We start from the raw sequence: 13,918 nt of genomic DNA on the forward strand, positions 1-13,918 counted from the left end.
CAAATTGGCCGAAGTGATTCCAACTACCTCAAACATTGACATCTTCTACATGTTGGTTTTGTAGGTGGAGTCCATAACCAAAACCGTTGGAAAATTGTTAAACCATTTGATTTTGTCTCTCCCGAAACATCTTCCGCGTTCTCTACCATTACTATAATTAAACAAGACAAAAATATGAATTAACAACTAACTAATGCATAAACATCAATGCCATAATGAATTAAAACAAAAATATGAATTAACTACTGCCATTTTTTCACTGTGAAAATTTTTCACAAATATTCCTCGGTACCTTACTACCGACGTTTTCCTCGGCAGTAAACTACCGACGTTTTCTATGACATAGTTCTACGTAAATTGACGTAAAAACCATAACAAAGCCAAAAAATGAACGGATTAAAATGCTCAATACTTATTTTTTACGTCAGAAATGTGTTGATACCTCCTATGCTTGAATGATTTTGGAGCAAGATTTGATGAATTTTTTTTTTTGAATTTTGGGTTTGGATGGAAGTGGTATGGAAGTTGATGATGAAATAGTGTGTAGGGGGAGCATCTGGCTGTTTTATTTGATGAAACATAATTCTCGGCAGTTAACTACCGTTGTTTTCCTCGGCAGTTAACTGCAGCCGGTTTTTGAATTTCTCGGCAGTTAACTGCCGAGGGGGCAAAATTATATTTTACTTGTGTGTCTCAGCCTTATGAAATGTGTAAAGAACAATTTTAAAACATTTCCCCATCCAAACATACTCCAACAGTTATTACCTAAGAATCATGATGCAAGAGTTATTACCGAAGAATCATGATGCACAAGTATTTTACAATTACATGTCCCGTAAAAAAAATATTATTCATGTACTAAGCTTTTTTTAACGTATCTTCGTACTACCAACATTTTTTTTTTGTCAATACTACTAATTTTCTTTACTCGGTTTAAAGTTTGGATAAAACATTGCTTTATAGAATGAGTTAATTTTCTAAACTTGCCTTCTTCTACCACTAATCCTCCATCGTAATGCTATAAACTTATTTACTCTGAAATCTGAATCAAAATTATCCGTTTCATTCAGCCAATTACAACGACCGTTAGGTGTTTGACGAAATGTCACACCGAGTTTTCATGAAAAAGAGGTCGCTCACTCAAATGGGCACTCACATTGTGAACTTCTTAACCCAACACAAACATCAAAATCAACAACAACCACTTTGTGTCTTCGTTCGATCAAAAACAACGTCTATCCAGTACGTAAATTCACGTGCTCGAGACCCTACTTTCGAGAAACTTATGGACAAGTATAAAAACCTTCTCAAAGTCATTGCTGTTCACGACCTTATCCTTGCTAACCCCAAAAACCGATCAGTCTCTGTTGATTTCCTCTCCAATCTCTCTCAGAGGCTCCACCTTAACCGCGGTGCCACTGCCTTCCTCCGCAAGTTTCCTCACATTTTCAATATTTACTATGAGCCTTCCAAGTTGCAGCCGTTTTGCAGGTTAACTGATGCAGCTCTTGATGTCTCGAGACAGGAAGCTGAGGCTATTAATACTTCTTTGCCTCTTGTTGTTGAAAGACTTGTCCGGATTTTGTCCATGTCTGCTTCTAAAACGGTTCCTCTTAGAGCTGTTTTCAAGGTTTGGAGAGAGCTTGGTCTTCCTGATGATTTCGAGGAATCGGTTATAGCTGCTAATTCTAGTGTTTTTCAGCTTTGTGATGCAGATGAACAGAATACTCATTTGTTGAAGCTGGTTGGTGATGTTCCCAGCAGCGGTTTTAGAGCTGCTGTTGAGGATTGGAGGGTTGTTGAGTGTTGTAAAGACGAGTCCAGTGTTAATAGCATGGAAATGCGGTATAGTTTTAAACAACGGTATCCTCCAGGGATGCGGTTGAGCAAGAACTTCAGAGCCAATGTGAAGGAATGGCAGAGTTTGCCTTATATGGGGCCGTATGAGATGGTCAGTGAGAAGAAGAAGACATCCAAGGCTGGAATGATGGCGATGGAGAAGCGAGCGGTGTCCATTGTTCATGAGTTTATGAGTTTAACAGTGGAAAAGATGGTGGAAGTTGAGAAGATAAGCCAATTTAGAAAATGGTTTGGTATTGATTTTAATATAAGGGATCTATTCTTGGATCACCCGGGGATCTTCTATTTATCGACAAAGGGTAAAAGACACACTGTTTTCTTGAGGGAAGCTTATGAACGAGGCTGTTTGATACATCCAAATCCTGTCTATGATGCAAGGAGAAGACTACTTGATCTTGTTGCTTTAGAACGCCGTGGTTTACCAGCTGTTAATTCCAAGTTGCACGACAAAAGTTGTGGCAATGAGGTTGAACAAGGGGAAAACATGCAAAAACATGAATCGTTATCATCTTTTGACTAAAGCATCATTACATTACATCTTTGTCTAGTTTTCATGAATCATGACAACATTGCTTTTTGTTGTACTACAATATAATACAATACAACTAGTATGTAGTGTCTTTGTAAAGACTAAAGAGGTGTATTGTGAATTTCCGAACAAGATTTAATGAAGTTGATTGCGTTTTGAGTTTAAAATGCATTATGCGTGTGTATTTTTCCCAATGCTATTTGTCATGTTTATCAGTTCCCCTTCTCTTATTTTGCGATTAATGAACATATCTGTACAAATTGAATATATTTCAACGTTTTACACTCATCTCTGAAGAGGCATAAGTAATACATGCAGGGAATACAGTGCAGGTGAGGCTGATAGTGCATAATTTTGCTAGAATTTCTTCTTCAAATAGTCAAGAAACAACACCGGTTGGAGTTAGCCCCAGTTACTACCTTCTCCACCTTCAACACTGTTATCACACTGTTCTTTCTTTCAAATTTAGATTTTTTATTTTTTTTGGTCAACAAATTTAGATTTTCTTGTAGATGTTTTATACCATGTTATATGATTGTCAACTACTTCGAAGGGAGGCGATTATAGCTAGATAATTGATTGATTTGATTTTTTTTTTTTTTTTTTTAAATTTGCTTATATATTCTGATTCTGATTTATTTGTTCACCCTATTTCTATAGGGTCACCACTCTTTTCGATTATGTTGGGCTTTCTGCTCTATTTTCATTGCGAGAACCATAGTCAAAACTCCGTTTTACAATACTGATGTTGAGTTTTTTTCTAGGCATGTTCAAGATATTAAGGTTCCTAATTTTTTGCAGGTAGCTACAAGATTAAAGGTGAGTTCCACTTTATTGCAAGGTATAGGTGTGAACTGGTTTGTCATTTGAGTTCTACTGTAAGATATTGGGAGCTTATCAAGTTAGATGAATGGTTTATTCGTTGTCAACGTGATAGGAGTGAGTCTTATCATCTTTAGATTTTACATGAAGTTGCAATAATTGCTCTGTCAAACTTTATCTTTTGTGGATTCTTTGAAGAACTCCAAGAAATAACCTTGGAACTTTTCTTTACCCTTTTTATGTAATTTCAACAATTGTATTATAATCTTCTTTCAGAAATAAGCAATGCAACAAGCTTTCGAGACCTTGACGGGCTAGATGAATACACAAAATAATCAATTTGACAGTGTCACCTTTCCCCCAGGGTCTCCTTTCCCCTTTCCAATGGCTTCAGCATCAGGACCTGCTACACCTTCTAGTTCTGCAGGTGCACAATCTCAAGCAACTTCATCACGCAGTTTTGATCATAGAAATTCTGATGACAGAAATACCAACAGTACCTACATTGAACTTTGAAAGTAGTTCCATTTTGTATTTTCATACCGGACTACATTGGAAGTTTTGATGTATCTTAAGATCTACTGAAGTCCTTAATTGTTTCTTTCCCACATTCTCTTGAGTGTTTTCCCTCAAACCAATCATTTGCAGGCACCCCAAACAATTAATTGAATAAAGAGAAAAAAAAAATACAAAGAAGAACAAGGGGAATAGAAACTAATATTATGGAGGCCTGCTCTGTTGTGGTAAAAATCCTCACTAAATTATTCTAGGAACAGTAATCCCATCAATAGAAATACGGAAAATAGAAACTGGGAGAAGCAATTTTATCGACACAATGGTTACCTTTCTCAGAAATATGAGTTTGTATGAAATGCATGTGACAAGTAATCTCCAAATACCAGTGCAAATGGAAGAAGAAACATGATAATTAAAAAGACTAGCTACTCTCAAATGTCATAACCCCGGCACGCAAAAGAGAAGAAATGACTTCTTAGAATAGGTTTTAGAAAGTCCCAACAAATCTTCGAATCGGAAGCATCATTAACCAACCATAACAACAAGATCACCCTACAAAAGGGAAGAACAAACTTTATGCCTCGCTGCCATCATAGCAAGCATTTTCTTGCTGACAAGAATACGCAGAGAAAAATTTGCAATTGATATGCATAAACTTTTTTAGTTGTCCAAAGTATCTTCGACTGAAAGTCAGAGACTAATTCCTCTAGGCGTGAAGATTCGTTTAAATAATTGCTCTCTCCAGGTAGGTGATATTCTATACTCAACGCATAAATATAAGAATAGTGTAGCTAGTAAGATAATATACAACAATGGTTGCACATACTATTTATGCATATTTATTCCTACAAATCCAATCATAATGCAATAAAAGTTATTGTCTTATGGATTCAGGATCAAATTCATTATGTATCACAAATGTGGCGCAAACCAGAGATGTGTATATTGCATTCGTGTGATCAACAATTCACTTTTATAAAACTTTCCATAAACAAGTCACAATCTATACATTCTTATTCAGTCCTAGTGTATCAGTAGAGTCATCTAATACAATAAACTTTCTATTGAAACAATTTTGCTTTGTATAAGGATTGTGTTCAACTCTGGTAACTTACAATTTTCGGCTATACATTGTCGAGAAAGAGACTTGAAGCCTGATATAACAACTAATCAAAATTGTATTCACACTATAAAGCATGATAGCAAGTGCTGAACATGTCACTCAAACTTCTCTCCTCACCCTGTCCAAAAGCACTAGCATTCCCAATTTGAGTTCATGGCAATTTAAGATAGCCAGCAGAAAACTGACTATGTAATTATCTAATTCATTCCGAAGTGTTTCTAAAGTTAACCATGTATATTGCAGCTACAGTAATACTGGCTCCAACAATCTGTACAGGTGAAAAGGTCTCACCGAGATACAGAAACCTGAAATACCAAACCAAAAATGTGTATACAAAGGTCCTCAAAAAGAAACATAAACATGTAATTTGACAGAAAACATGTTAATTTGCTAGAGGAAATGCTAGTGATAAAAAGGAACGAAAAAGTTATGATTTTGCTGGCACAATACTTCAATAAAATTATCATCTGACTCGGTTATTATTCTGTTCAAAACAATTATAATTGTAAAAGATGGTCACTTTTCTCCTGAAAGACTTTGCATTTAAAGTACTATATAACCATCAGCTGTATTTCTGATTTTTATTCTCTCTGCTAAATATTCCCGAAGAACAAAAAGAAACTTCAAAATCCTGCAACTCTTTTCCTCTGTTAGGCAGTCTTACCCAAAGATTGAGGCAAACATCGGGGTTAGAAATGTAAGTGAACTGAGCTTCGTCAAGCTACCTGCAATACATCACAAAAACAATGACACTACTAATATGACATTCTTTATGGGGTTGATATGGATTTTGAAAAACAAGAATAAACTTCAAATCTTCAAGTTTACAAAATGGCTAAAGATAAATCAATAATACTGATTACAATGTGGAAGATGTGCACCATTTTGAATTAAAGTGGCACTAATGATCCTTTTACAACCATCCAAGAGGGGATTTAAACTACGTTCTTTGAGGTTACAAGGTCAAATTCTTAAAACTGAGCTTACTTTAGTGATTATAAATGAAAATTCACTGGAAGCAAAAGAGAGAGATTGTAATCAAAAAGATATACAGACCTTTAGTTGCACTGTGAAAGAACACACCATAGCTAACAGCACTTCCGAAAATGGACATGTAGAGGAGTGCCAATACATCAGTTGAACTGTACTCTTTAAGACTCCCACTTACAACAGGTTCGTTGTTAAGAATCGCTAATGCCAGAAGGGGGAGACCACCAATAATCATATGCTGCAAAAGAAACACGATAGTAAAGTTTTAGGCCAAGCTTCTACGAGGTTCTTAAACAACTATATACCTTTCACACGCCCGTTCCTCTTTTTTTAAACGATTAGATTTTTACCGCAAAAATACTAATATACGAATGTAACACCTATATAATCATTATTTCACTACTTTCAGTATACAAACATTCATAACTCAAGTTAAAATGAGATTTAAAGCGCACCCATCCAGTTGCCATGATAGGATCAGAGTACTTGGAGACCCACCGAACCATGACAGTGCCAATTGCCATGCTCTGAGCTGCAAGAAGCATCCACATCTCCCCACTTCCCCATAGTGAGAAGTTGCTCCCATCAATTGATAAGGAAGGTAACTGCAGCAAAACCAGTAGTGCTGCATTACTGAATGGTACATAATAGAAGGTATTGGACAGACCAAGAGAGATTGTACATCTCAAAATTACAAAAGCAACTCGGTAATGTATTTTTTGATTTTGGACAGCGCTAACTATAGCAAAATATATCCATAATATCCTTCCAATTATAAGCATAATAATTTGAATGCTAACTTTGGGCTGTGCATAAAGAGTATGAGACCAAAATTAAACTACCTCAAGTAACACAATTCCTATGACACCAAGTACAAGCCCGGCAGCTCCAACAATTCCAATGGACTCGCCAAATAGCAAAGCCGCAAGTACAGCCACTGTCAAAGGTTGTGAATCAATAATAACCTGCGATACATCCATGCTAGATAGTCAAAACAAGCAACCATTCATGCTCGGATTGCTCCAAATCAACACAAATTTAACTCAACAACTTTTCCTCTAGTTCAATTCTATCAATATGACACACATACAGCATTCTAGCCAATGTGCATTGGATAAGAACTATACCGTAGTTTCTAGCAACGACACATGAACTAGACATGAACACCCAAACAAAACAGCAATATCAATATAACCTGATTCTTCTTCGGAAAAATACCTCATTTAAAAGGAAAAGAAAGTGTCTCTAAATCTAAGTCATGTTACAAATTATTAGATACATTTATTGTTTTTTCCGAATATAATCTTTATTATTACTATTAATTTGTCTTCGAAGATAAAAAGTCAAAGTTGAACATCACTATCAAAATGACAATTTATTACGTAAACATACACAATGTACACATTAATTACATTACTAACATTTTCTCCTATAGTCTTATTCGAGGATATATATAACTTAGTGTTTACGGATGTAGTACTAATAATAGAATAGTAGTAGTGGTAAAGTAACAACAGTAAAATTCACTTAGAAATGAAGTGCAAACATACACTGCCCAAACCAGCTGAAGTTTTCTGCAACCCTTCAGCGAGAAAACCCTGAAAGCAAGCAGCATCGACGAGAGCAAATATGGCGATGGAGAGCCAGGCATTGAAGCTAGAAGGAAACTCCCTTCTTCTAGAAGCAGCAAAAGCAACAAGAAGGAACCCGGCAGGAATGAGACGAAAAGAAGAAACAAAAAAAGGACCGTGTTTCGGAATCACTTCTTTCATTGCCACCATGGAAGTGCCCCAGAAGAAGAACGGCGATATTAACACAGCACCTTGCCATAACCCGTCCAATATCGTTGGCGATGATTCATCTTTGTCACTTGCTTTTCCATCTTCTTCTGCACTTAAGAGGCACTCTTTTACTGGCTTATCCATGCTTTATGTGGGATGATTCATGAGTGTGTGTGAACATAGTTATTGCCTAACTTTGTTCTCATACTATATGCTAGTTAGTAGTGGGTCCACTTTGCTACATTCTTTGTTGGAGTTTACGATGGTATAAAAGTGACGTTTTGTCTATATCAGTAATTGGCTCTTCACGACTCTGTTGAGTGGAGGAGAATACTATGGCTGAAGATATTCTCAATCATAGTACGGTACAATTTTGTTGTGAGCCAGACTCAAAAAAAATAATAAAAAGAAAATGATGAAGACAATTATAGTTGTTAGTATTGTCCCCATCAATCTATATATACAACAAGTATACCCGTGAATCTCCTTCATAATACTTTGAAAACCTTGATATGATTTGTACAATCGCAATTCACAACAAACATCTTTCAATAGTATTTTACAGAAAAATGTTACTTACTTCTCATCTCATGCATTAGAGAAGAGAATGATGATTTAAAGAAATAGATTGAAAATGGTAGAAAAAGGGTGAGAATGATGATAATTTCTATTTTCCATGTCCATTTATGTATATAGAATATCTCTATGTATAAAGAAAATCATATCACTTGGTTATGAGAAATGACCATGCAAAATTTCTGCCATGTTAATCGGAATGAAAAATATGTTTAAAGTTCAAAATAATACACAACTGGTGCGTTGATTCAGCTGTGAAGCTCACTCTATTAAGAGTTGTAAACTCGGGGTGCAACTATTGATTTTAAATTTTTTATGAGCTTCACTGCTGAATGGTTAAATCTTCACTGCTGAATGGTTAAAGAACCTACTTGGACGTAAGATTACTCACGGTATGTATAAGAAACAAATCCATCATATATAAAAATAAGTTAGTTTTAACCCAAGATGTATATTTCATTCGTGTGATCAACAACTATATACAAAACTTGCCATACACAAGTCATAATCTATACATTCTTATGCAGACCTGGCGTAACAGTAATCTATGGAAACAATATTAACTTACAATTTTCTGCTATTTGTGCAGTAAGAGGCTCGAAGCCTGAATTTACAACTGATCAAAATTGTATTTACACTGTAAGGTATGACAGTAAGTGCTCAAGATCACATCACTTAAACTTCTCTCCTCTCCATGTCCAAAAGCACTAGCATTCCGAAATTGAGTTCGTGCCAATTTTAACGCTGGGTTATGTTGAAAGAACCAGTAGAAAACTTAATATATAACTCATTCTGAAGTGTTTCTGAAGTTAACCATGTATATTGCAGCTACAGTAACACTAGCCCCAACAAGCTGTACAGGTGAGAATGTCTCACCAAGATACAAAAACCTGAAATACCAAACGAAAAATGTGTATATAAAGGTCCTCAAAAAGAACATAAACATGTAATTTGACAGAAAACAAGTTAATTTGCTAGAGGAAATGCCGGTGACAAAAGGTACGAAAAAAGTTATGATCTTGGAAGCACAATACTTCAATAAATTATGAAGGATGACAGTGGGTGGTTATTCTGTTTAAAAAATATATATAATTTTAAAAGATGGTGAATTTTTTCTCCTGAATGACCTTCCGTTTAAAGAACTGCTATACAGCCATTATTTGTCTTCCTGATTTTTATTCTCTGATACATAATTCCAAAAATAAAAATCAAAACCCGGCAACTCTTTCCCATTGTTAGGCAGTCTTACCCGAAAATTGAGGCAAACATTGGGGTTAGAAATGTAAGTGAACTGAGCTTTGTCAAGCTACCTGCAATGCATCACAAGCACAATGTCAATAATAATATGGTGTATTCTTATGGGTTGATATGAATTTTGAAAAACAAAAATAAAGTTCAAATATGTAAAGGTACAAAATGGCTAAAGATAAATCAATAATATTGATTACCATGTTGAAGAAGTTAACCTTTTTGGATTTTACATGGATGTTTTCTTAAAAAATGAGGGGAACTTTTTTTAAATAAAATGGCACTAATAACCATTTTACAACCGTCCCCGAGGTGATCTGAACTACATCCCTTAAGGTTACAAGGTCAAATCCTTAACACTGAACTGACACCTCATGGAAATTCAAATATTTAATGACTATAAACGAATATTCACAGAAAGGAAAAGAGAGAGGTCATGATCAGAAAGATATACATACCTTTAGTTGCACTGTAAAAGAACACACCATAGCTAACAGCACTTCCAAAAATGGATGTGTAGAGGAGTGCCAATACATCCGTTGAACTGTACTCTTTAAGACTCCCACTTACAGCAGGGTCATTGTTAAGAATCGCGAATGCCACAAGGGGGAGACCACCAATAACCATATGCTGCAAAAGGAAAAGGATAGTAAAGTTTTGAACCAAGCTTCCAGAGAGTTCCTAAACAACGAGATACCTTTCAGATGTCCATGCCTCTTTTTTTTTAACAAATTGATTTTTTTTTGCATGAATACTAATATATAAATGTAACACCTATATAATCATCATTTCACTATCTCAGTACACAAACTTATTGTTGAAACATATGCTGAAATTAATATTTCTGCAACTATGATCAGGGTCTATATATTAGAGTCCAAAATACCCAAATTCACACTTTTGTAAACTGGACTCGTAGTCTAGATTTAAACTGTAATGCAAAGAGGCTTGAGGACACTCAAAACAGTGCAAAAATAAATATAATGAAAAATAGCTACAATTTTGTACATTTGAAGAAATGCATGTTGATTTTTCAATTGAAAAAGGAATACTAATCATTAAGTTACGTTTCATAGCATAAATAATGAAAAACTAGAGTCAGAATCAGATTTGAAGCGCACCCATCCAGTTGCCATGATAGGATCAGAGTACTTGGAGACCCACCGAACCATGACAGTGCCAACTGCCATGCTCTGAGCTGCAAGAAGCATCCACCACTCCCCACTTCCCCACAGTGAGAAGTTGCTCCCGTCAAATGATAGGGCAGGTAACTGCAATAAAACAAGCAGTGTTTGCTTTATTAAGTTAACATAGAAGGTAATGTCTAGTCCAAAAGAAATTGTATACTAAAAATTACAAAATAAACTAGGTAATTGTATTATGTGGACAGCGCTAACTATAACAAGACATAAGCTTAATATCCTTCCGCAACCCACAATATATGTAAAAGATTTAGATTGCTAGTTTTTGGCTGTGCTTAAAGGGTATGCGAATTAAGACACTTCCTTTTGGTTAAAACCAAAATTAAAATACCTCAAGTAACACAAGTCCTACGACACCAAGAACAAGCCCGGCAGCTCCAACAACTCCAATGGACTCACCAAATAACAAAGCAGCAAGTACAGCCACCGTCAAAGGTTGTGAATCAATAATAACCTGCGATATATCCATGCTAGATAGTCAAAACAAGCAACAATTCATTCCCTCACTGCAATCTAGAATCCGAATCAACACAAAGTTGACTCAAAGCAACTTTTCCTCTAATCCATTTCTATCAATATGAGACACAAACAACATTATACAGAGTAATTTCACCAGTAACAACATAAAACTAAGCCATCCAATGTGCAATAAATAAGGACTATACTGTAGTCTCTAGTAAAGACACGTGAACTAAACATAAGCACCCAAACAAAACACAGAAACAACAATACTACCTCTGGCCCTAAATATAAGCTTCATTTGAAAAGAAAAACAAGTCCCTAAATATAAGCTCTATTTCAAATAATAGTACTACTAGTAACACATCTATTCAACTTAGATACCTTCATAAGCTGTTTTCAGGTTATTTTCATAAGTTCTCGAAGATAGTTTATGAAAACAGCTTATAGCTTACACAAAAACAACTTAACTTTTTGTTATAGAAATAGCTTTGCTTATCATAACAAGTGCTTATGCCGTAAGCTGCAAATTAAGTTGTATTCTTGAGTAAAATTGAGTAAGAAATGAAATGCAAACATACACTGCCCAAACCAGCTGAAGTCTTCTGCAACCCTTCAGCAAGAAAACCCTGAAAGCAAGCAGCATCGACAAGTGCAAATATCGCGATGGAAAGCCAAGCATTGAAACCAGAAGGTAAAGCCCTTCCTCTAAAAGCAGCAAAAGCAACAAGAAGAAACCCAGCTGGAATTAAACGAAAAGACGCAACGAAAAAAGGACCGTAATTAGGAATCACTTCTTTCATCGCCACCATTGCAGTTCCCCAGAAAAAGAACGGTGATATTAACACTGCACCTTCCCATAACGCTTCCCCAAGGCACAGTCTCTTCGATGATGATTCATCTTTTGTTTTTCCTTCGTCTTCTTCGGTTAGGAGACACTCCACATCTTGTCCTGTTCCGACGCAATCTACCAACTCGAGATCGGTGGATTCTGTTGATTTGCCGGTGGTTTTGTTGGAGCATGGAATGCGGAAATGGAGATAAGATGGAGTGATGGAAAAGCGAGAAGAATAGGGGAATTGAGGAGTGTGAGAGGTGAAAGAGTAGCGGCGGGTGGTGGTGCTGGTTAAGGTGACAGTGGTGAAGGGAGTGGAGCAGCACCACGGCGACAGCATGGCCACGACGGAGGTGAGTGGAGTTTGATGCCTGAGATTTTTTGTGGTGGTTATAACTGCCACAAGTGCTTAATTAAACTTGCTGATTCAGCTAATCTCACCAAGCTTTGTACCATCGTGACACGTGTAAATATTTTATTTATTTTTTGAAATTTAACATTTTTTCTGTTCAAAATATTTACCATTTTAGAATATTAATATAACAAACCAAAATGAATTATATTATTAATAACATTATAAAGTCAAGTCACTTGTAGCTCAATAGAGAGCACGATGAAAACCAAAAATCGAAAAGGATGAAGATTACACCAAAACACTCATACAAGATAAAGGGTGGCGTCACCAATCCTGGTAGTCGAAAGCAAAAGTAAACATATTAGGGCATGTTTGGTTTGAGCTTATTTTGATCTTATGAAAAAGAGTAGCTTTTATTTTAATTTATAAACTCCCAATAACGAAAATTGTATCTTCATAACCGAAAATTTATAAATAATACATAAAAACTTATTTATTTGCATAAGTTGTTTTCTATAAGCTCTACAATAAGCTAATCCAAACGGACCCTTAGCCTTTAACCATAGAAAAATAGCAACTTAACCTTGTCTGAAATATCATATGCATCTAATGCCTTCTGATTAAACACCTGGTTGTTTCTTTCCTTGCAAATAACCCAAACACATGCTAGCAAGATTATTTTAAAGAAAGAATGTGATGATCTCGGGAACTCCGCCAGGTGATTGAACTGAAGAAGATGATCACGAACTACGACTGGTGCAACGAAGGAGATGTGGAGCCACTGCAAGACCAAGAACCACACGCTGGCAAAGAAATCGCAGCCTAGGAAAAGGTGTTCCGCAGTCTCCAATGAACCACATCCTTCGACGCATACATTGTCGTCATTTAGAAGAACACGTCGCTGCACAAGACTGTCTTTGGTTGGAAGTCTGTTACAAAGAAGTGGCCAAGCAAACAAAGTAGCCTTTAATGAGACTTGCTTATGTCAAACATCGACAGACAAACCCCTGTCAAATGGTGACTCCGCCATCGTGAGAAAATTATAAGTCCCACTAACGGAATAACCATTAATAAGGTCGAGAAGCCACCTCCACTTGTCAACAATATGGTCCTACAAAACAATATTATGCAGCAAAGTAGAGCACTCCTTAACACACTCCTCCCATGCAAAAAGACGCCTCCTTAACACACTCCTCCCATGCAAAAAGACGCCTCCTCCACTCCCAGGAACCGCCACCTTCCTCCCACCCTCTCCTCGAAATCTCCTCCACCGTCATCCACCTATTTGTAGCCAGATCAAAGAGGTGAGGGAAATTATCCCGCAAAGGAACCCCTTCCACCCAATTGTCCGTCCAAAAAAAGGTATTACCGCCACTTACCCACTACCCGACAAACATTTTCCTCAAACCAACTTCCTTCTCCCGACCCCACACCACTACGAATACCAACCATCATCCGCCACCACACAGAACTGTCACTCCCTCCTTCCTTCCATCGGACACCCTCCTCGCCATATCTAGCCTGTAAGACTCGATACCATATGCCCTCCTTGTCAATAATCATCCTCCAACACCACTTCCCTAATAATGAAAAATTAAATTCACGCAACCTTCTAACACCTA

The 13,918-nt window shown here is 36.5% G+C and overlaps 3 protein-coding genes across 4 annotated transcripts; 1 reads left to right on the top strand and 2 right to left on the bottom strand.

Annotated features, from left to right (window-relative positions):
* The first annotated feature begins 611 nt into the window (after window positions 1-611).
* On the top strand, window positions 612-2,583 carry LOC25489191 (protein ROOT PRIMORDIUM DEFECTIVE 1). Of its 2 annotated transcripts, XM_013605072.3 has the most exons (2): window positions 612-1,630; window positions 1,703-2,583. In XM_013605072.3, the coding sequence occupies exons 1-2, from the start codon at window positions 1,103-1,105 to the stop codon at window positions 2,378-2,380; spliced, it is 1,206 nt and encodes a 401-aa protein (XP_013460526.1). In that variant the 5' UTR covers window positions 612-1,102; the 3' UTR covers window positions 2,381-2,583. The 2 variants fall into 2 exon arrangements, with proteins under 2 accessions (XP_013460526.1, XP_013460525.1); XM_013605071.3 differs by having other exon boundaries at window positions 613-2,583.
* A 2,089-nt stretch (window positions 2,584-4,672) lies between these two features.
* Window positions 4,673-7,992, bottom strand: LOC25489192 (WAT1-related protein At3g02690, chloroplastic). The gene is made up of 6 exons (XM_013605073.3): window positions 7,391-7,992; window positions 6,683-6,805; window positions 6,296-6,445; window positions 5,907-6,078; window positions 5,515-5,575; window positions 4,673-5,155 (listed from the first exon to the last, which is right to left on the bottom strand). The coding sequence occupies exons 1-6, from the start codon at window positions 7,763-7,765 to the stop codon at window positions 5,053-5,055; spliced, it is 984 nt and encodes a 327-aa protein (XP_013460527.1). The 5' UTR covers window positions 7,766-7,992; the 3' UTR covers window positions 4,673-5,052.
* Window positions 7,993-8,616: 624 nt separating this feature from the next.
* Window positions 8,617-12,363, bottom strand: LOC25489193 (WAT1-related protein At3g02690, chloroplastic). The gene is made up of 6 exons (XM_013605074.3): window positions 11,688-12,363; window positions 10,979-11,101; window positions 10,567-10,716; window positions 9,904-10,075; window positions 9,447-9,507; window positions 8,617-9,087 (listed from the first exon to the last, which is right to left on the bottom strand). The coding sequence occupies exons 1-6, from the start codon at window positions 12,279-12,281 to the stop codon at window positions 8,985-8,987; spliced, it is 1,203 nt and encodes a 400-aa protein (XP_013460528.1). The 5' UTR covers window positions 12,282-12,363; the 3' UTR covers window positions 8,617-8,984.
* Between the last annotated feature and the right edge of the window lie 1,555 nt (window positions 12,364-13,918).

Source organism: Medicago truncatula, chromosome 3 (genome assembly GCF_003473485.1).
Source record: "Medicago truncatula cultivar Jemalong A17 chromosome 3, MtrunA17r5.0-ANR, whole genome shotgun sequence".
NCBI classification, from domain to species: Eukaryota; Viridiplantae; Streptophyta; class Magnoliopsida; order Fabales; family Fabaceae; genus Medicago; species Medicago truncatula.

Excerpts from the sequence above, each read along its gene's own strand:
- LOC25489191 (XM_013605071.3), top strand. The coding sequence starts at position 1,103 with ATGTCACACCGAGTTTTCATGAAAAAGAGGTCGCTCACTCAAATGGGC.
- LOC25489192 (XM_013605073.3), bottom strand. The coding sequence starts at position 7,765 with ATGGATAAGCCAGTAAAAGAGTGCCTCTTAAGTGCAGAAGAAGATGGA. Across the intron at positions 6,446-6,682 it reads TAGGAATTGTGTTACTTGAG|TTACCTTCCTTATCAATTGA; the intron begins GTAGTTTAATTT and ends GTTTTGCTGCAG. Across the intron at positions 5,156-5,514 it reads ATGTTTGCCTCAATCTTTGG|GTTTCTGTATCTCGGTGAGA; the intron begins GTAAGACTGCCT and ends TTGGTATTTCAG.
- LOC25489193 (XM_013605074.3), bottom strand. The coding sequence starts at position 12,281 with ATGCTGTCGCCGTGGTGCTGCTCCACTCCCTTCACCACTGTCACCTTA. Across the intron at positions 10,717-10,978 it reads TAGGACTTGTGTTACTTGAG|TTACCTGCCCTATCATTTGA; the intron begins GTATTTTAATTT and ends GTTTTATTGCAG. Across the intron at positions 9,088-9,446 it reads ATGTTTGCCTCAATTTTCGG|GTTTTTGTATCTTGGTGAGA; the intron begins GTAAGACTGCCT and ends TTGGTATTTCAG.